Source organism: Ambystoma mexicanum, chromosome 7p, assembly GCF_040938575.1.
Source record: "Ambystoma mexicanum isolate Mex_15411 chromosome 7p, UKY_AmexF1_1, whole genome shotgun sequence".
In the NCBI taxonomy this organism is placed as follows: domain Eukaryota; kingdom Metazoa; phylum Chordata; class Amphibia; order Caudata; family Ambystomatidae; genus Ambystoma; species Ambystoma mexicanum.
The window spans coordinates 267,410,080-267,430,890 of record NC_090939.1 but is presented as its reverse complement, the minus strand read 5'-3'; the positions used below and the strand labels follow the sequence as shown (position 1 = coordinate 267,430,890).

The following is a 20,811-nucleotide window of genomic DNA, read 5'->3' as shown; positions in this document are numbered from 1 at the left end:
TGACGAGACGGTCTGCGTCACTGGCAGTGAGGGCGTCGACGATCGCCCTCCCGTCTACGCTGGTAGCTGCGCAGATCCCTGAGGCGTTCCCGCCTTTTTTGAACTTGATCTGCGTTTTGCAGACTCTGGACTCGAGGATGATCTATGATGATCACCTGAGGAGGATTTTGACTGATCTTTCCTCTCCTTAGACGAGGACGACGAAGATGAGGTTTTCGCTTTCAGTGAAGATTCTCTCGTGGAATGTTTTTCCAAAGAGCCTTTCTCTAACGGATGAGCCTTCTTCACCAGAGGTTGAGCCAATGCTGAAAGGCGGGGAGCCCCTAAAGATTTAGTTGTCGAGGCCAAGCTATGTGTGGATCCTACCTCCGAAGGGGGTACGCACCTGCTCCGCCGTTCAACCAAGCCACCAACCGCCGACTCCGGTCTTTGAGAGTCTTCTGGGAGAAGCCCTTACAGATGTCACAATTGTCTGCCTAATGGTAAGGGTGGAGACAATATATACAGTCCATATGGCCATCTCCTTCATACACTTTAACCCGCATGTAGCACACGGGTGAAAAAGAGCTTTCCCAGACATTAGGAAAATGAAACAACCTAGCAAAAATAGTACATGACGCAATGTGATCCCACTACTTTGGAAGACGGTTGATTTTTGAAGGAGTCGCGGGGGTGGGGGATTTATACCGCTACGTCCTATTGGGGCATGCGTAAGCAGCCCAAAAAGACGTAGATGGGACACAAAAGTATAGAAATTTTTCCTATGGAAAACGGCTTTATACATGTACTGAGGGTTCTCAGTCTGACGACTGGGAATATTCTAAGCATGTGAATCCATGAAAGATCCAATGCTGGAGAGATACCATTACTGTCCTTGTGATAAAAGTCACCACAGGGTGTAGGAATATCCAAAGATTATCCACCAAATTGTTTTGATTCTGGAAATTAAATTTAAAATGTATTTACATTTTTACAACCAATTGCATGTTTAAAGAACACTTATTTAAAAAGTGATGTTAATTATATAAAATAACTATTTATAACTGAAACCTTGAGAGTAAGTGTTACTTGGCTACTTGTATTTACGAGATTTCATTTGTACAACTCTACAGCTCCGAATTACCCCTCTTGAGATGGGCCTGGGTGCTAAGTCACACCACCAACTTGTGTAGTACAGACCTATACCAAAAGCTGAGTTACCCAATACCAAACAGATACGTGCTGTGTAGTCTCACAGTGTGACTGCACCAATTCTTACCTAACATGGTGGTTGATGCCCGAGTCTGTGGGAGGGCGCAGCTGTGGGCTGTCCCCACTATGCAGGCGAACGAGCTGTCAGGATGGCGATTGGCGGGTGCCGCCCTTCGTGGGGACGCCCACCCAGCCCCGGGCTAACTAAGAGGGGGGGGGACCAACGGACTGTGTGGCCCCTGCTCATTGGGAGGGGGCAGGGGTGAAGCCATGTCACGGAGGGGCAACGGATGGGGAACAGGGCCAGAGAGGCGCTTCTGAAAGGGACCAGGGGCAAAGGTTGCACCCTCTTTGGTCCTGTTCCCCACAGCACAGAGGCACCTGCCCACCCTTCACCCTTTTCTTGTGTGTTCCTGTTGGTGACATTGTAATCTTCTTCCAGATTTGCCCGGCCGATTTTATGTGGTGATCCCTATAGCAAGCACTGGTAGATCCACAAGGTGACTGCGCAATAACTAGCTCAGAAAGTACAGCACCCAGGTGTACTAGACTTGGGGGAGGCCCAGGGAAAGGGGGAGTTGCAGGGGGCTTGGAACTCCTTCCAACTCCAACAACGCACGCGGTGGAGGATAAAGCTTGTGAGAAGGGGAATGAAAGCAAATGGGGAAGAAACTAATGGGTGAATGAAAACTAATGGGGAAGTAGTGGGTGTTAGGGAGAATTTTCAAATATGTGCCAATTCCCTTCTACCTTAGAGACCCCCGGCACTTTTTCTGGACTTTAGGCCTATCAAATTTTTATCCTGGAGAGAGCGAGACCTCCCCCCTCTCCCCTTACACTCGTATTCTCTATGATTTCAACTCTGTTTCTTTTGGTTTTGGAGTCTAACAAACTCCATAGGCATCATCTTTTTACATTGTGTCCCACAGCACCTTCAGTGCAGTAACGCAGGGAAGTCTTCCAGATTTTCCAAAGGTTTAAATACCTTCTCTTGAACTACTGTTTCCAGGAGCAGCAAAGTGAAATTGACTTTACTTATTTTTGTTACTTTCTACACCCATCACACACCATCTTACAATAGGGTGCTGAAGGCTACTTAGTATCCCCTTTCTCTAGTTTCTCATGTAACATTTTTATGTTACCCTTTCTACAAGTAATGGCTGTGGCAGTGGTTTACTTTTTCCTACCATTGTGTTTTTACTGCAGGCTGCAATTGCAGCCCCAGCAAAGCACCCATGGGTACCAATTTTGTCCAAATGGCCCCGTCTTCTTTCGCTGTTCTTGTTGGAAAGGGCCTTCTTGAGATTTACTCTGTGTGCCAAACCAGGTTTGGTCCCTTTGTTTGTTTTGACCTTGGCGGATTTCACTGCTGAAACATGCCTCTGGCTCCAATGTGTCCGGCAGGGGCAGAAGTGAGGGAGGTGCCCGAAACTCTGTGCTTAATCTCTTAGGTGACAGGAATGCACTCTTAGGTGATTAACTGGCTAGCTGTCCTTGGGGGACAGTCCTGTGCTGTGTGCGTAACAGGCTGCGAACGAATGGGAGAAATCTGCATAAAAGGCGAGGTCTTTTGCTTGGAAGGCAGAGTCAACCACTGGAACAAAGGAATCCAAAGAAGAACTTGGAAGAGACGCCTGCTGCAACTCCTGGACCGTTGGTTTGCCCGGTGAAGCCCTGCTGCTGTGCTAAAGCATCGAATTCGCTTCGACTAGAGAAGCCCTTCAAGGAAGACTTCTCCCTTTGGGTTGGTGGGACCAATCAACCCCAAAGCGAACTAGTCTGGATAGCCTCTCGAAGTTGGCTGTACTTCCATTGCTGCTGCAGGAACTGATTGACAGGGAGAGGAACACCAGAATCGAGTGTCTTGTTTTTAAGTTGGACCGGAGCTCCAGGAAGATACTCCCGAAACCCATGAGGCAGGACTGACCAAGCCTGAGCCACCTCCGAGTGCTGGATGTCAGATCCAAGGAAAGTCCATCACAGCATCTGAGAACCGCTGTGGTGCTATTGTCGAGAGCCGCAAGGAGCTGAAACCGCCAAGTGCAGCTGATCAGAAGTTTGCCCATTGCTGCCGCTGACTTTCCATCCGTAGTGCAGGAGTCCCCAGACGTCTTCCCTCTTGTCACCAGGATTGAGGCCCGGGAACAAAGGATCTACAGACCTACACAGGAAAAGAAAACAGCTGGATCCAGTATTCTTCCAACCAAAGGTACTGTAAAACGAAGGGACTAACCTCTTATTGTGTAGCCTTGCTAGTTCTCAGTTGAGATGTGTCTTGGTTGCCCTTTTGCAGAGTTGCTTGCAGCTTCTCCCCTCACAAGTCTAAACGGCTGGCGGCCCTTCTGTGATTTCACTACTACAAACATTTCTAAAAGACTTTCTTACCTACAAGAAGATCTTCAGTTCCCCTAGACTTTTCTCAACTAATATTGGATGTCCCAGCTCCCAGAGAGATTCTTCTTACCTCTGACTTTGAGCTTGTGCCTTTCCCCCAGGAAATTGTTAATTTACTTTGCATTGGAGGGCTCAAAATGTACTTAGCCGTTTATGAATTTGTCAACCTTTGTTTTATGCGCAAACCTATTCTGTTGTACCAAACTCAGTATTGCTCTAAATGTACCAGTGATAAATCAATGTCCACAGTGTCCTAGCCATTATGTTCACCCACGTGATGCGTAGTGCAGCGATGACTGACTGGATCTGCACTCCTAATCTTGTCTGCTTTACCCGTAGAAATATTCTCCTGCAAGTGGAGAGATGATTTAGCCACTTGTGGATTCAAGTGATGGCACCCTCACAGTCCTCCCCAACTAATCACCTCCGAAAATGCCCTCAGAGCAATCTCACCTTATATTCTTGTAAAATGAGCTCTCCATCCTGCGTGGATTTGCAGGGGCGCGTCGATTCCAGTTACTTCACTGGTTTGAAGGCTCGGGAGAGTTCCGGAGAGTATTGACTCCGGTTCCTGGTGAGGACCAGTAAGTATTAAGTTCATAGAGTTCAAAATGTCCGATGTTCACTCTTGTTTCCCCTCTTCCTTTCTTGTCTTGCAGCTGGCTCGTGAAAAGATGCTCTTGTGGCGCTCAGGTAAGAGTCCGTCACCCGGCGCTGTCCGGTAAATGTTGCACGAGGAAAACATGTTTTGTCTCTCTTTACAGATGCGGCACGTGAAAATATGGAGTCACAAAAGGATGCCTCTGGTGGTAAATCAGGTAAGTCTATGGTGGTAAGAATGATATTTGTTGGTTCCCTCGGCGCACCTTGTGGTTTTCTTTGGTCTCCTAGGTGCCGAAGAAATGATGGAGGCAGCGCCGACCCGAAGGATGCTGTGAAGACTGGTCAGAATGGCGCGTCGCTGGAGGTGCGGCGCGTGCAGAAATGATGTTCTCTACAGGTCCTGAGACGAGATGGATCCAGAATCAGGTGTGGAATAGAAATGTTTGTTTTCTAACCTTGTCCCTTTCTTTCCTCTTTGTTTTAGGAGCTCCGGATTTGAGACGGGCGTGGCAGAAGACTGGATGCAGGCTGCAGGCACGGTGAGTGTTACGCTGCTGGATGCAGAATAACGCGAAGCGTGTGTTGCTAGTCGGGTGTGCTTTAAATAGCCTCAAAAGTAGTCCCAGGTAAGAAGTCCCTAGAACCAGACCCGAGTAAAAAATAGTCCCTGTAGAAAAATAGTCCCTTTCAGGCTTCATGTTGGATTGGGGTCATTTGCAGCATGGTCTGCCTGAGGTAAGTAATGACTATGAGCCTGGCGCCTTAGGCGCCAGGACTGGCGCCAGGACTGATTCCAACTATGAGTCTGGCGCCTAAGGCGCCAGGACTGAACCCAGATGGCCCCTAGGTTGGCTGCTGAGGTTTTACTAAATGTCTAGATGCCTGCTCCCAGGGCTGATGGACTTGGTCCGGATGAGGCATGCCCATGTGAACCACACAGGGCAGAGGCCTTGGCTTTGAGCCACAGCGCCAGTATGATGTGCTGATCCTTCATAGTGCGTGTTAGGGAGAATTCTCAATTCTGTGTTAATTCCCATCTACCTTAGAGCTCCCCAGCTCTTTTTGCTGGATTTTAGGACTTAATTTTTATCCTGGAAAGAGCAAGATCTTTTTCCCCACCCTCATGTATTTTTCTTTATTTTTTAACCTCCGTTTCTTTTGTTTTTAAGTCTGACAAACTCCATAGGCATCATCTTTTTACATTGCGACACACCGCAACCTCAGTGCAGTGACACAGAGAAGTTCTTTGGATTTCTCAAAGGTTTAAAAACCTTCTCTTGTATAAACTACTGTTTCCAAGAGCAGTAAAGTGAAATTTACTTTACTTACCTTTTGTTTCTTTGTAGAGCCAGCACACACCATCTGATGTGGAGTGCTGGAGGGGTTACTTTGTATCCACTTTCTCTACTTTCCCATGTAAAATGTGTATGTTACCCTTTCTACAATTAATGGGTGGTGGCAGTGGTTTATTTTTCCTACTATTGTGCATTCTTACCGCAGGCTGAATCCTGCAGTACTGCACCCATGGGTGCGCATTTTGTCAAAATGGCCCCGGTCGTCTTTTTTCACCATTTCTTGTTTTAAAGGTCCTTCTTGAGAGTTACTCTGCGAGCCAAACCAGGTTTGGTCCCTTTGCTCATTTCGTCTTTGGCAGGGTTCACTGCTGTAGCCCACCTCTGGCTCCAGCGTGTCTGGCAGGACAGGAAGCGAGGGAGGTTCCCGAAACTCCCGGTGCTTAGTCTCCTTGGTTACAGGAATGCACCCAAAAGGTGATTGGCCGGCTGGCTGTCCTTGGAAGACAGCCCCAGTGCTGTGTGAAGATGGCTGCCAGAGGAGGGGCTTAGGGAGAGGGTAGTCATTGGCAGAGTGCAGTATGACCCAGAGGTCAGTGATCGTTTTATAGGAGAAAGACAGTTTGTAAACAAAAGAGAACTATTTTCTTTGACTGATGATGCCCAGCCTGACGGGGATTATTCATGAGCATGTGAATTCATGCCAGACGCATGCTGGAGAAGAAAACTGAAGAGAACAGTGTGTGAAGCGTATGTGACAAGCGACGCAAACAAACAGCAGATGAGTGACTGAACTTTTGAAGCCAAAACAGATACCGTAGTCAGGCGCTATGTGGGTGCTCATTCAAAGGTCTCTGTTAGGTATCCAACTGAAAGGTGGCAAATCTAAAGGGATTGTGAAATCAAAGTGCTCCTGCAACGGCTCAAGTCAAACCCTGTGCACATTCGAAAGTCTTCGATAGTTGATTCTAACTGAAATTGGTCCAAACTCGGCTACTGGAGACTAATTGTATTAAGAAAGGGAATCTGGGGGGAACCGTGAGCCACCCGAGAAAGAATATCCTATGAACATGGTTAAAGAGGATCTGAGCCCGGCTGAGGGGGGATCCAGGGTGAATAGTGATTCACCTGAATTGAGTACTTGTAAAATGAAAAGAACTTTTATTTGTTTTGTCGTATCAGGCCTTCTGCACGAAGACACTTTGATAGACAAAGAGACTCAGCACAGAAAGCCCTGATGCTAATGATTGAACTGTGTTCTTGTGCTAAAGAAAGCAGAGATTGTGCTACGCTCGAATGAAACACCTTGTCATGTGCTGAAAAAGTGGGGAAAGGAGGCCAATGGCCTGAACATCCTGAGATATTTTTGTAAACGCCTTTCTTTTTCATAAACACTACCCCACACTGTGTGTAATTAGAGGTAAGGATTGGCAGTAGTTTTTTTTAGTATAGGCCCTTTTATTTTGACAAGACACCACTAGGACTGCGTTATTGCACGGTCATAGCTTGCTCCCATTTGTAGATTTAGGATTAGATGTGAGTTTAATCATACCCTTGTTGAAGTTCAATAAACACCCTTGAACTGTGGTCACTTGCATCTGTCTTACTGTTGATACCATGCCTTCCTTACAACGGATATTAAAATTAAAATAAATAAAAAGTGTTCACCAACCGTGTTCCATATTAAAGTGAGTAGAATCTGTTGAAGTCTCTTCATCATCACTCGAAAGACCTTCTAGGTGATCTGGCATCTTCCCCGTGATCTCTCTAGCTTGCCTGCGACGTGTTCTAAATGATGGCAAAATTATATTTGATTTTCAAAAAGCAGTTTAAAAAAGCCAATGTAAACTGTACACGAATACTGTAGATCTCAATCAGACATATAGAGGTATATGCATCAATGGCAATACTCTGTGGTTGTAAATGCAGCAAACTGGTTACACTTCTCACATACAATTTTCACTGGTTTGTTAGCACTGTACCTTCTAGCCTCCCTCTCAGCTACCCGGCGTTGCTTTGCATGTTCTTGGAAAAGTGCACGATCCCGTCCAAAAGAATCAAGATTTGGTGCCATCAAGGCTTTACCTGCAACATATGGGTTCAAATTAGAAACCGTTAACCTGTGGGGCAACAGCAAACACTCCCCTCTGAGATTTCACAAAAAGCTTTGTGCATATTAGTTACATTCTGCTCCACAATAAACATACGCTCAACTCCTGCGCCCAAGTAAAAAAGAATATAACAAATATATCGATGCGCTACTGTGGCCCCGATTCTACATTGAGGAATATCTCCCAGCCCACCACTGTAGCCAACATCATCAGTTTTCAGTGCCCGCTTGTGATTGACCTGGCTGCCCATGAAAGAATGCTTGCCCTCACCCCATAACAAATCCTTGCCCTTCTGTCCAATTACCTTTAATACAGTGGCATACAAAACAGCCCTGCAGCTGAATGCCATGGCTACCACATTTGGAAGGGGATTGTCGGCTGGTACCTGGGGGCAGCTCTCCATATGGTCCTTTGAGCCTTGCCCTAGCTTTCATTCTCCATTGATGGCTAGTTGTAAATGCTCAACCTCTCCTGGCCACCACAGATCTTTCATGGTGGCTCATGGTAGTCCTTCTCTGGCTCCACTGTCCAAATTAATCTGCCAGATCCCTCCACCACCACCCATCTCAGTCTCCATCAGTTCATATATTCTGGTTGCCCCACTCCCCACCACCAAGTATGGCTGTTAATCAGATTCGGGTCTCCAAGTCACTAACGGTATTGGATTTATTTTGTGGAATCTTGAAGCGTGAAAATGTATGGTTACCGGGCACACACTTTAGTCAGATTTGTGCATATTGGTCTTCCTTGTTTAGATATCTTCAGTGCATTAGTGCCATGTAACTTTCAGGGCACAGGACCACACCACAGGTCTATGAGTGGACTCTTTCAAAAGCAAAAACTAGAGAGATGTTTGAAATGATGTAACAATTAAGTGTTAAGAGGGTTTTTCAGAACCTATGCTGCTGAGGGTCTCTGAGAAGCATGCTTGGTGATACACAAGGTTTACACTCAAGCCTAACCAAACTCTCAATGGTAGTATGGCAGGGCAGCAGGCCTTGGACTCAATGGAGGTAGTTTGGGTATGAAGTACAGCTAAAAGAAAAGACTGGCAATTAACAGATGTCTACACAGGCAACACAAACACTATACTGAATAGGCTGCATCAGGTTCAACCTACTACTGCGAACGTAGGTCAAATTATATACACGTTTACATCAACAATTTGGCAACCCCACGTGGTATAAACCTTTACGCAGTTAAGCATATATGTTGTACAGATCGTAGTGGCGGATAACGAAGTTAAACATTAAATTACCTTAGAGCCTTATAAAGTAAAGCACTACTGTACCCAGTGTACAGGTTTTCTACAGGTAAACCAAGTCAAGCAGGTAGCTGGAGCAATTTTAGAACACTCGCCAATAGCTTGACTGGCTCAGCCATAGGGAATATGATATGACATTTATAACGCGCCTATACACAAGTGTTTCAAGGCGCGACGAGGCAAGGGAGGGGAAACAGAGGGAAGACAGACAATGATCTTACTAAACCAGGTGTCACTCAGATCACGCAAGGGAAGGGGGGGGGGGGGGAGAAAAAATGCGCAGAGGGTTTGGGGGAGTGCAGTACATGGGATAATAAATAACAAAATAAGCAAACAACGGCCAGCTGGTGGCAAGTGCAGGGTGAGTGCAGACATAAGTGCTGGTTTGGGGACTGTAGGGATACAGAAAACAGTCCCCAGGTGCAGGGGTTGCCAGGGAGGAAGCCCAAGTGTGCAACTGGCAGGGCTTGGGCCAGTGATCAGACGAATGGCCAGGTAACCCATGCAGTCTCATCATCCAGGACTTCAGCAGGGGAGAGGGGGAGAGAAAGCAGAAGCAAATAGGAAGGTTTTTAGGTGTTTCTGGAACCGAAGGTGGTTCTCAAGTTTCAGGGAGGCGGAGAGGCTGTTCCAGAGGGAGGACCCAACCGAAGAGAGATCTACCACCAACTCGTTGCTTGGAGAAGCGACTGACCACGAGGGAGTTGGAGGCGGATGAGCGAAGAGCTCGAGAGGGAAGCTATTTAGGAACAATAAGGTTGAAGCGGTTGAAAGTCAAAATTAGTTCACACCAGCGTTTTAAGTGGCACGAGTGTCCAAAGTCAGTTTTCCAGCTAACAAGAATCTACACTGCCACTGCGCATGTCCTAGGTGACAGTAGAAAGGACGTCTGACCCAGGATCCACCGCATTTGGCCTGATAAATAAAAAACAATGGAGGTATTCTATGGGACTAGAAGAGATGAGCACCTTGGGCCCCAAAATGCAACAAAGGGCTGTAGGCAAAAGGGAGTTTCTGGGAAAGAATAGCCTGTAATGATACCTCCATGCAGCGTCAGCAGTGTCGTAAGCGGCCAGTTCACGAATGTTCTGCTCTGCGAATGTGTGTTCTGAACCTTGGTGCGGCTTGATGTGAAGGAAAGGTGCCATTTAGGTCTTTTCCTCTAATCGTGTGAAGGCCCGGTCGCAGCTACCGGAGCCGATTGAGGAGCTGAGGACTCGGAGGGGCCGGCAGCCTGCCCTGCCTTGCGGGAAAGCTGCGGGTGCCGCTGCCTTGATGTTCTGGTGCCTTATACTGCTTGGGGAGCAGGGGAGGAGCGGCCCCGAACATATGCTGCTTGCCTTTCCCTGCCTATGGGCATGAGCACTGCCACAACCTGAAAAATCTACTAACCAGGTAATTTGGCAGCCGCCTGCAGACAGCCTGAGGCCATAGCACCCAGGCGGGTTCATTAGGAGGAGGGAACAGAGGATTGCAGTAGGAAAAGGGGGTAGGGGGCTTTCTCTGTTTGCCTCCTTTCTGTGATTTCCCCACTACCTTCCCCTTCATCCCCTCCTCCCCCCCTTCATTTACTTCACCAAGCGACCAAATGTCTGGCTAACTGGCACCACACAAGCATACATCCTTATCTGTTTGTCTGTCTATGGTGTTGCCACAGGCACCTGGGTGGTGAGCCTAGTAAAGCAGACAGTATACACTTTGGCGGAATAGTGACAGACCGTATTGTTTCGGGACTACCACTTTTTGCCCACTAAACTATTTGTGAATGTACCTGAATATTGCCTAACTCTATTTCAGGAGACTGCTGGCTAAGTGCCTTTGATCCTGAAATTCACTTTAAGGTAAGGAGCCCTTAGCGTCACCGAGCTTGAGCTGCCACTGAACCTCTGTGGGTTTTTGACCAACAATATAATCTGATTCACTTCAATAAGAAGTGAAGTTGTCTGAGACACATCCATGTGCGTCTCTGATCAACAGTAAAATTTGACCCACTCTAATAAGACGTTGCCTGAGGTGCATGGAGTGGGAAGTGGACCTAGATATGCAGCCCACCATCAGCAAATTGGCAATGTCCCAGGAAATGGTTTGGCTTAGACCAAATACAACCTGTGAAAAACCAGAAAACAATCCAGCAAGGAAAGTGCCGATTCAGCTCCCCCGATGACCATCACGAGATCAAAAAAGAAGGAACAAGTTACTTACCTGTAACTGTTGTTCTCTAGCATGGGTCTGGCATGGATTCACATGCTCATGAATATTGCCCGTCAGGCTGGGAATCCTCGGTAAAGAAAAAACCAGTATCAGTTTCGTTTCTGATCTGTCTTTTGTAGTAGTAACCAATGACTGGTCTCTGCGTCATACTGACCACAGCCAATGACTGCCCTCTACCTAAGCCCCGCCTCTGGCAGCCATCTTCAGATTTGGAAGCACGTGAAGTGGCAGTATGACCAAGTGAAGAGCCGCAGAGGGGTAGGCGGGAGGGTTCGCATGTGAATCCATGCCAGACCCATGCTGGAGAACAACAGTTACAGGTAAGTAACTTGTTCCTTCTCCAGCATGGGGTCTGGCATGGATTCAAAGCTCATGAATAAAGAATACATAGCAGTACACACATGCACAACCACGGGAGGTGGCAAAGGCTCAACATTAAGCATCACATCAAACTCGACATCAAGCAATCTTACCTCCTCACCAGGCTCACCTCAGGCGAACAGGTTGCGCAGCACTGCTTGGCCGACCCTGGACTCCTCCCTGGAATCCCGATCGACGCAGTAGAATTTCGTGAAGGTGTGCGTCGACCTCCACGTAGCAGCCCTGCATATGTCCAGCAGGGGCACACCAGAAAGGAACGCCGTGGTAGCTGCGAACGCTCTGGTGGAATGGGCTCTCGGACGGCCAGGCAGCGGTCGGTTTGCCAACCGATGACAGTACAGGATACAGCCGGAGAGCCATCTGGAAATGGAAGCCTTCGAGAGAGCCTTCCCCTGATTGACAGGTCCAAAGTTCACAAAGAGTTGTGACGTCTTCCGAAAACACTTTGTGCGGTCCACATAGAACTTCAGCGCTCTAGCCACATCAAGCGAGTGCAAAGTCCTCTCAGCCGGCGACGAAGGCGACGGGAAAAACACAGGCAACACCAAGGGTTCGTTGAGGTGGAAGTCCGACGGCACCTTGGGCATGAAGGAGGGGTGCGTCCTGAGCACCACCCTCGTGTCGTGAAAAGTCAAGTATGGTGGCTTGCAAGATAGGGCCTGGATCTCTCACACTCGTCGTGCGGAGGTGATGGCCACAAGAAACGCTGTTTTCCACGACAGGAACTTCAACGGGGCCGAGTGCAGAGGCTCGAACGGAGGTCCCATGAGCTTGGTCAGCACCACGTTGAGCTCCCACGCCAGGGCCGGTGCCTTCACCGGCGGGAACGATCTGAACAGTCCCTTCATGAACTCTTTCACCAGACGATGAGACCACAAGGACGTCCGCCCCGTGGTTCTGGTGTATCGGGAGATCGCAGCAAGATGAATCTTGATGACGCGTGTGCCAGTCCAGCCTTGGCCAGCGTCAACAGGTACGGCAGTACTTGAGGAGCCGTAATCCGTAGAGGGTTAATCTTCTGTGCGTGGCACCAGACAGAGAACCTCTTCCATTTGTGTCCGTAACATTTAAGAGTCGAGGACGCCCTGGCCTTTGCAAGAACCTCTCTGCAGTCGGCCGGTATGTCGTATCCTCCAAACTCTAGCGCTGCAGGAGCCAGGCCTGCAAGTTCAGCGACTTCGGGTCGTGGTGGAGGATGGCGCCTCCTTCCCTGGAGAGCAGATCCGCGTCCACTGGCAGCTTGATTGACGGGGACGCTGACAAGTCCAGAAGGTCCGGGAACCATATCTGCCTCGGCCACGCAGGTGCGACGAGGATCATCCTGCACCGTGACCTCTTGAGCTGGTTGATGAGCCGGATCAGCAGTGGCAGAGGAGGGAACGCGTATAGGAACAGGCCTTCGCAGGGGAACGAGAAAGCATCGCAAATGCTCCTCGGCTGGGGAAACCTGCTGGCGAACCTCCGGCACTTGGAGTTCGTCGCCGTCGCGAACAGGTCGATCTGGGGTGTGCCCCACCGTTGGAAGAGGCGATCCACTAGATCCTGCCGTAGTTCCCACTCGTGGCACGAGCGCAGCTCCCTGCCGAGTGAGTCGGCGATGGTGTTTTTTATCCCTGCCAGATGAAACGGCACCAGAAACATCCTTTGGGCGACGGCCCAATGCCACAGGTCCTGCGCCTCCTTGGACAGTGCTGGGGACCTGGTTCCGCCCTGTTTCCTGATGTAAAACATGGTGGTGGTGTTGTCGGTGAAGATCCTCACCACCTTGCCCTTGAGGGACGGAAGGAAGGACCTGAGGGCCCAAAACACTGCACGGAGCTCCAGGACGTTGATATGGAGGGACTTCTCCGTCGGGAGCCAAAGGCCTCTCACGTGCAGATTTCCGGTGTGCGCTCCACCCTTCCAGGGAGGCATCCGTGGTCACTGTCTCCTGGTGGCCTGGGGTCTGGAAGTCCATGCCCGCCGTCAGATGCACGCGGGTGCCCCACCACCGGATCGCTCGTCGGAAACTCTCGTTGAGTGTGATCCTCTCCTCGAAGTTGCCCGTCGTTTGGATCCAGCGCGCGTCCAGGAACTCCTGCAACAGGCGCATCCGGAGCCTGCACATGGGAATGAGGTAGATACAAGAAGACATCATTCCGAGGAGGGACTTTATGGACCTCACCTTGGCCGCGTCAGCAAACAACATCCGCTGTATCTTGCCCAGGATGGCCCTGGTCCTTTCCTCCGAAGGGGAGGCCAGAAGGGACACTGTCGAGCTTCGCTCCCAGAAACAGTGCGACTTGCGCGGGTACCAGGTGGGACTTGGCGTAGTTCACGGAGAATCCCAGGTCCGTGAGAAGTTGGACGGTCCTTGCCGTGTGCTTCACGGCGAGCTCCCTCGTCTTGGCTCGGATGAGCCAGTCGTCCAGGTAGGGGTAGACGTGGATCCCCTCTCGGCGCAGCTGCGCCGCCACTGGTGCAAGGCACTTGAATACCCTGGGTGCGACCGTAGACCGAAGGGAAGGGCTCTGAACTGATAGTGACGCCCTTGGACCACGAACCGGAGAAATTTTCGGTGCCCCTTTAGGATGGGAATATGGAAGTAGGCATCCTCCAAATCCAACGACGACAGGAAGTCGCCCTCCTCCAGCTGACCCAGGACGTGCTGGAGGGTGACCATCCGGAACTTCTGCGCCTTGATGAACTTGTTCAGTCGTCGTAGGTCTAGGATGGGGCGCCATCCTCCCGTCTTCTTCTTCACGAGGAAGTATCTTGAGTAAACTCCGGAACCCCGAAGCCTCTTTGGGACGAGTTCGATGGCGCCCTTCCTGAGCATCGCCTTTACCTCCAGGAGAAGCTGAGGGACATGAAGCTCTTTCCTGGCCACAGGGGGGACGCGCGGGCACCTTCTTTGAAACTCGAGCACGTGACCCTGGGCTAGGGCGTCCAGCACCCAACGGTCGGTGGAGATGGACTCCCACACGCTGACGAAGCTCGCCAGCCGGCCTCCCACCGGGGTGCTTCGGTGGGGGCCCCGACCCCACGCCGGTTCAATCCTGCTTAGACGAGGCTTTGCCGCCTTGACGACGACGCCGGGGTCCGCCTGACTTGCCTCGTCCCCTGTAAGCTTCCTGAGACGACGAACAGGCGCTTGACGGTAGGTGGAAAATCCGTCGCCGGAACCTTTGGAGGCGCCCTTGCCTCCGCCGCTCCGAAAGGGCGGCCGCGGTTGCTGGAGAACCCCGAGAGCCCGGGCCGTCTCCGCTTTAATGGCTTGAAGGGAATCGTCCACTGTTTTCCCACACAGGTTGTTCCCATCGAACGGCATGTCCAGGACTCTGGTTTGTACGTCTTGATGGAAGTCAGTAGCCTTGAGCCATCCACGCCGCCTAAGGCACACGCCGTTGCCCAACTGGCGAAATCCAGTGTCGGCGATGTCCGTCGCAATCGTGATGGCGTGGTCCGACGCCACCTCACCTTCCTGTAAGATCTCCAGGGCATCCGCCCTCTTGTCGTCCGGTAGGAAGTCCAGCAGGGGAGCCAGTTAGTACCACAGCTCCGTGTCATAGCGGGCTACGATAGCTAAGGCGTTGGCCGCCTTAATCGTCGTCGCTGCAGACGAGATGACCCTGCGCCCCATCGTGTCCAATTTCTTTCCCTCGCCGTCCGGCGGGGAAGTCGACGTGGAGGCAGCACGAACCCCCCCGCCCCCACTTTCTTCCTGTCCGCCGCAGAGACAACGGAGTCCGGGGTAGGCTGTGCCCGGAGGCACAAGGGGGCCGCGTCCGGGACCCGGTACTTCTTCTCGTACCGGTCTCTTCTAGCCGGCGTCGTGGATGGGTTCTTGAGGAGGGCAAGGTCCTCATCCCAAATATCGTCCAGCAGAGGTACCGCGAGGACCGTCTTCCTCTTGGCATCGCGCCGCTGATAAAGGAAACCTTCCTTCTCCTCAGGGCAGAGCTGGAAGAGCTCGGATGCCCTGGCGATCATGGAGTGAAAAGATCCAATCTCGTCGGGCGGGGAAGCCCGGGTGGGAGGTGACGACGGCAGATCCTTGTCATACACCACCTCGTCCGTACCCGTCGCGGCCGTGTCAGTCCCTGTGTCATCCCCTCGAGTCGTGGACGGGGAGGAGGGCTGAACGGGGCGTGACGGCTGAAAGGGAGGTGGAGGGTGAATCCTTCTCTTCTTAGGAGGGGGGCTGCCCAAAGGGTCTGGTTCCGGGTCCCCTGACGGGAGTGGCTCCTCCACTGGTAACGGCAGTCTCGTCCTTATCTCTGAGCATAAGGACTGTATAGCCAACAAAATGGCCGCCGAGTTGTCTTGCGGCGCTGGTAGAGGGGAGTCCGACGGGCGGTCAGGGGCCCCGTCGGTACCCTCGACGATGTCTCCTGCGCCGGGATCCCTCCCGACGGGCTGGTCTTCTTCCACGCCAACGCCGTGGCTTAAGACCTCGATCAGTTCTTCCTCAGAGGTTGAGGCCGAATCCATGACGACCTCCTGCCCCCCCTTTTTCTTCTGCGTCGGAGGTTTCACGGGGGTCCTGTCGATGGGCATAAAAGAGGACTCCCTCCGCGGTGGCAGGGAGACTCTGAGCCCCCGAGGTCGCCACCACTGGTGTAGCCTCCACAGGCTGAGCCAGGGCCGCCGCAAGTGTCTCGATAGAGGCCTTGGCCGGATGGATTAAGGCTTTCACCACCTTAGGTGCGCTCACCGCCTTCTCCTTGAGGGGGGGGGGGGGACACTGCCTCGCTCCCCCTCCGCCTTCGAGCTCGGCCGGGGCCTCTCCAGGAGCTTCGCTGGGTGCTCAGCCTTCCTCTTACCCGACCCAGAGCGTTGGCTCGTGGTTGATGGTGCCAGGGAGGGTGCGCCCTGCCTGGCGCCCATAGAGCCCGACCGTTCGGCGCTCCCGGTGCCAGCGGACTCGCGGTGCTTGGCCTTGTGTTGGACCCCCGTCGCCGGGGCGTCCTCAAAGGTCTTAGAAGACCGCTCGGATTTCTTCCTCTTCTCGCCGGACGGGCTCTTCCCTTCCAGCCAGTTGGCGAGACGTTGATGGCGGTCCTTCATGGTCTGCTCCGACATGTTGCCGCAAAACGCACAGTCCTTCTCCACATGCGTCTTGTCCTCATGTAGGCAGTAAAGACAAAAGGAGTGTTCGTCTTCCTTAAATACATTCTGCAGCTGGCATCCAGGGCAGACCCTGAACAGCTTTCCGGGCGTCGAGCTTCCCTTCTCCTGGGCCATGACCGAGATGGGCCTGAGAAACTTCTGGAATCCTCCAAAAGCGTAGCTCGACGAAATCTTCACCCTTGAGGGGCGTAGACGAATCCGACAAGGGGCCCCGTTGATCGGATGGAGAGTCGGTGGAGCTTGAGGCTCTTTTGACCGAAAAAACAAAGTTTTTGAGAAAAAAACGTGAAAATATAGCACTAACGCTCGAGAGCAATAGCACGAGGATCCCAACACATGAACGTGCGGTAAAAATCTGAAGATGGCTGCCAGAGGCGGGACTTAGGTAGAGGGCAGTCATTGGCTCTGGTCAGTATGACCAGAGATCAGTGATTGGTTACTACTACGAAAGACAGATCAGAAACGAAACTGATACTGGTTTTTTCTTTACCGAGGATTCCCAGCCTGACGACGGGGAATATTCATGAGCATGTGAATCCATGCCAGACCCCATGCTGGAGAAACTTAAAAATCCCATCCCCACGGACCAAGCCATGATCACAGGTTTCTTCCCCCCCGAACCCTTCGATCCCTCCAGTGGACATTACCACTACCAGTATTGAAGAGATTGCGGCTTCAGGACCCTGTGCCAGCGGAGTAATGAGCTCGACCAACTACGAGGACATTGACAATAATTCACTATTGGAGCCATGTTTAAATATTCGAAAAGGAATGTTGTCACAAATTCCATTGCCAGCAGAAAATTGCATCCTGCCTCAGGCTGAGAATTATTCAGGTGGAGGGACGGAACTACCGAATCCGTCGGGTAGCTTCGGTCGCCTATCTGCTTCACCCAACCTAGTCTTGACCTCAATTGAAGACGGACCAGAGAAAGAACCAGAGGAGTCGAACTGCCCGGCACCTATGGGCAAACGAGATCGCGGAGCTACATTCTTCAGAGGCATCTCTACAATTTGCCCTCAAAATCCTGCTGCAAATGTCAGGTAGAATTCTGGCCAATACCATCACACGCACGCACGCAGACCCAGGATCAGCCGGAAAACGAAGGTGAAGAGGCCGACGTTAATCTGTCTGAAGCCATCCAAATCGCAGAGGACAATAATGAACAAACAAATGAGAACTCTCCGGATCTTGAACAAAGCCCTTTGGTCTACTTCTCCGGGAAACAGCGCCGACTGGCAAAGAAAGCACTAAAGAACACTAAATCTAGCACGCAACCAGCAACGGAGCCAGATGTGTCATCCCCCATAATGCAGTACAAAAAAGCCAGGAAGAGAGCGGCCAAAGCCAGGAAAAAGATCCCTCCAGCCAAGGGCCATTTAACTAGCTGGCTACTCAAGGAACAAGTGAAGTTGGCTGACTTGGTTGAAGATGACGAATTGCTAGACATCCCAGACCACAGTGAAGAAGAAAGTGCGCCTTAAACACCTGCCAAATCAGTAAAATCGTCAGATATAGGCGACAAATCGACAAGGACAACTTCAATATTGCTGGATGAGTGCAAAGAGCCATCCAACAATTGTGTGTCTTATAAAGAAGCTATATCAGAGTGGCAAAAACAAATGGCTAGCACTATCTGAACAATTGGTGAGGTTCAATTCGGTGCCGGAACTTCAAGTCCTTACATCTGATGATTTTTTTATTTGTCGAGCCACTCAAGGGTCCTAACCCGAATGTTTCTGCGCTACACTGCAAATTTGCATCCACAGCTAAGATCATCAGAAAATACAAAGATGACCGGAGGCTAGTGGACATTGATGTCAATCTGAACGAGGCGGACCCTAATGCAGTACCAGAGGAGCCGTCATCTCCATCTAAACCCTTAGTATCCCCTACTGCTATGGAAGGGAAGCGAGTGGACATTGTGGAACTACAGCAAACTTTAAAACGGTTGCGGGACTCTCTTCCGGGTGTGGTAGCCAACAACTGAGAATTTACTATCCTCACATGGAACTGCAGAGGCTTTTCCCACTTGCTGAGAGCGGAGGGATCGGCCAAAGCTTTGGCCAATCATAGCTGCTTCTGTCTGCAAGAAACCTGGGCGACTGACTCGATTTTTTGATGGATATGTAGTGCATCAAGCTTTTGCAACCAGAGGAGAAAAAGGCCGTCCCTCGGGTGGCCTACTAATTGGTGTGACCAATTCATTGGCCTCTATTTGGGTTCATTGTTATCAAGAAAATAACATTATTGCAGTCGAAGTGGAGCTGGGACATGAATGTATACCAGAAAGATTCCTCCGCATTTATGTATACAATCCACCTGTAACAGCAAAAAGGGAATTAATCCAAGAAGCACTGCAGGAATTAATGACATCTTGCGCAACAAAATTTGGGAATTCAGCAGTGGTAGTGCTTGGTGACTTTAACTGTCACATGACAGGGGCTGAAATCTCTTCTTCGAACCCCAAGCTGAAAAACAAAATGTACAATGATACATAATGAACAGGACGCCGAGGGGATGGGTTGGTTACGGCTGTTTGATGGTTGGGAACTCGAAATGATCAACGGCCATACCCCTGGAGACATTCCAGGTAAACAACCATGGACAAACGGTACGGCAGTTAGTACTTTGGATTACATTTTTCTATGTCCCAAAATGTTACAACTAGTTGTTGAAATGGCAATGACATTGAACAACTGGAGTGACCATGCCTTCCTTCGATGCACTTTCAACATTGTGTGGGACAGCTGTGCGCAGAGCAACATGGGTACAATTAAGGTAAATCAGGCAGGGAATAGATTAAGTTGGTCAGACAATAACATCAGCCCGGCCACTAAAGCCTTACTTGATGAGGATGCAGGAGTGGATGGCAGCCTTTTCTATTAAACAACATGCCACATCTATCAGAAGACCTATGACAAGAGTGAAAGGAAACGTGCAGTCATTTAACAGTGAGATTAGAGATGCCAAGAGGGGTCTAAGAGCGAACCTTCGCAAAATTAAGGTACAGAATTTACCCATCTCACAATATGATGCATTAGCAAGGAAAATAAAAAATAGATATAGGACCATCATTAAGAACATCAAAAGGGAGGTAAGAAATCGCGCTCATCAGCAATTAGTCCAAACCATCTGCTCTAAAAAATTTGCGAAGCATTTGGTTACTTCTAAGTGACTCTAGAGGCAAAAGTAAAAGCTTGCTTGACAATCCAATAAGTAGAGCTGAATGGGAAAAATATTTGGACGATTGCATTTCTGCATTAGAACCAGACAAGATTAACTCTAACAGCGAAGCGCTGAAATATCGCCCTTTTGATGTTTCATTGAGAGCAATACTGGCCAAAATCAAAGCCCTAAAATCCTCAAGAGCACCTGCCCTAATGGATTGGCCAATGCGGTCATTAAGAACTATCCTGAATTTTGGGCCAATCTATTAGCCATCCTGTTCGATAAGATCTTAGAACATGGAATAATCCCCCACTCCTGGAAATCTGCAATACTCGTCCCTATTTTCAAAAAGGGAAATAGATTAGATCCTAATAACTATAGGTTATTATCTATGTTAGATGCAACAGGAAAATTATTCGCATCCTTGCTATTGAGTGAAATGCAGAAATGGGGGGATAATGCCAACATTCTGTGTAAATTTCAGTGTGGATTTAGGCGAGAATATTCCACGACACAATCTCGCGGTGATGGACATTTTACGCACTAGAGCGCTCACCAAGGAGCAGCCTCCACTCTACGGATTGTATCTAGATTTCAAGGCGGCATTCGACTCCATCCCTAGTGACAAGCTGTGGCTCAAATTAGAAACCATTGGGTGCCCAAAGGGATTACTATACTACCTCAGACTCCTCCATTATAACACTACGGTCAGGCTCAAATTAGATCAGGAAGGGCATCTGACTAATATGGTTTACCAAAATAGGGGAGTCAAACAAGGGTGTGTCACTGCACCATTGGTCTATAACCTATATGTGCACGACATACCAGTTGTAATCCAGGCTGCTAACAACTGCCCTCCTAAAATTGGAGATTCTCATTGCGCTGCGTTTGCCTATGCAGATGACTTGGTACTGCTGGATAACACCATAAGCGGCCTCAGAAGATCTGCTATAGCACTATGGGAGTATGCCAATAACAACGGGCTGACTATTAACCTTGACAAAACCAAGATCATACGCATAAAAGAGTCAGTCGGGTCAACCTCACGGTGGGCATCACGAGCATAGCATACACACCATAC

At 50.1% G+C, this 20,811-nt stretch overlaps 1 protein-coding gene across 3 annotated transcripts in view; it reads right to left on the bottom strand.

The window, feature by feature from the left end:
- The window catches only part of PAXBP1 (PAX3 and PAX7 binding protein 1), a 503,587-nt gene that overhangs the window by 205,582 nt on the left and 277,194 nt on the right, over positions 1–20,811 (bottom strand). For all 3 annotated transcript variants that reach the window (XR_011283466.1, XM_069636333.1, XM_069636334.1), the window contains exons 9-10: positions 7,463–7,565; positions 7,153–7,268 (exon numbers count right to left, since the gene is read on the bottom strand). Coding sequence is in view for 2 of the 3 variants with exons in the window: in XM_069636333.1 (XP_069492434.1) it covers positions 7,153–7,268; positions 7,463–7,565 (219 nt within the window). In the remaining variant the exon portion in view is untranslated. The remainder of the gene's footprint in view (positions 1–7,152; positions 7,269–7,462; positions 7,566–20,811) is intronic.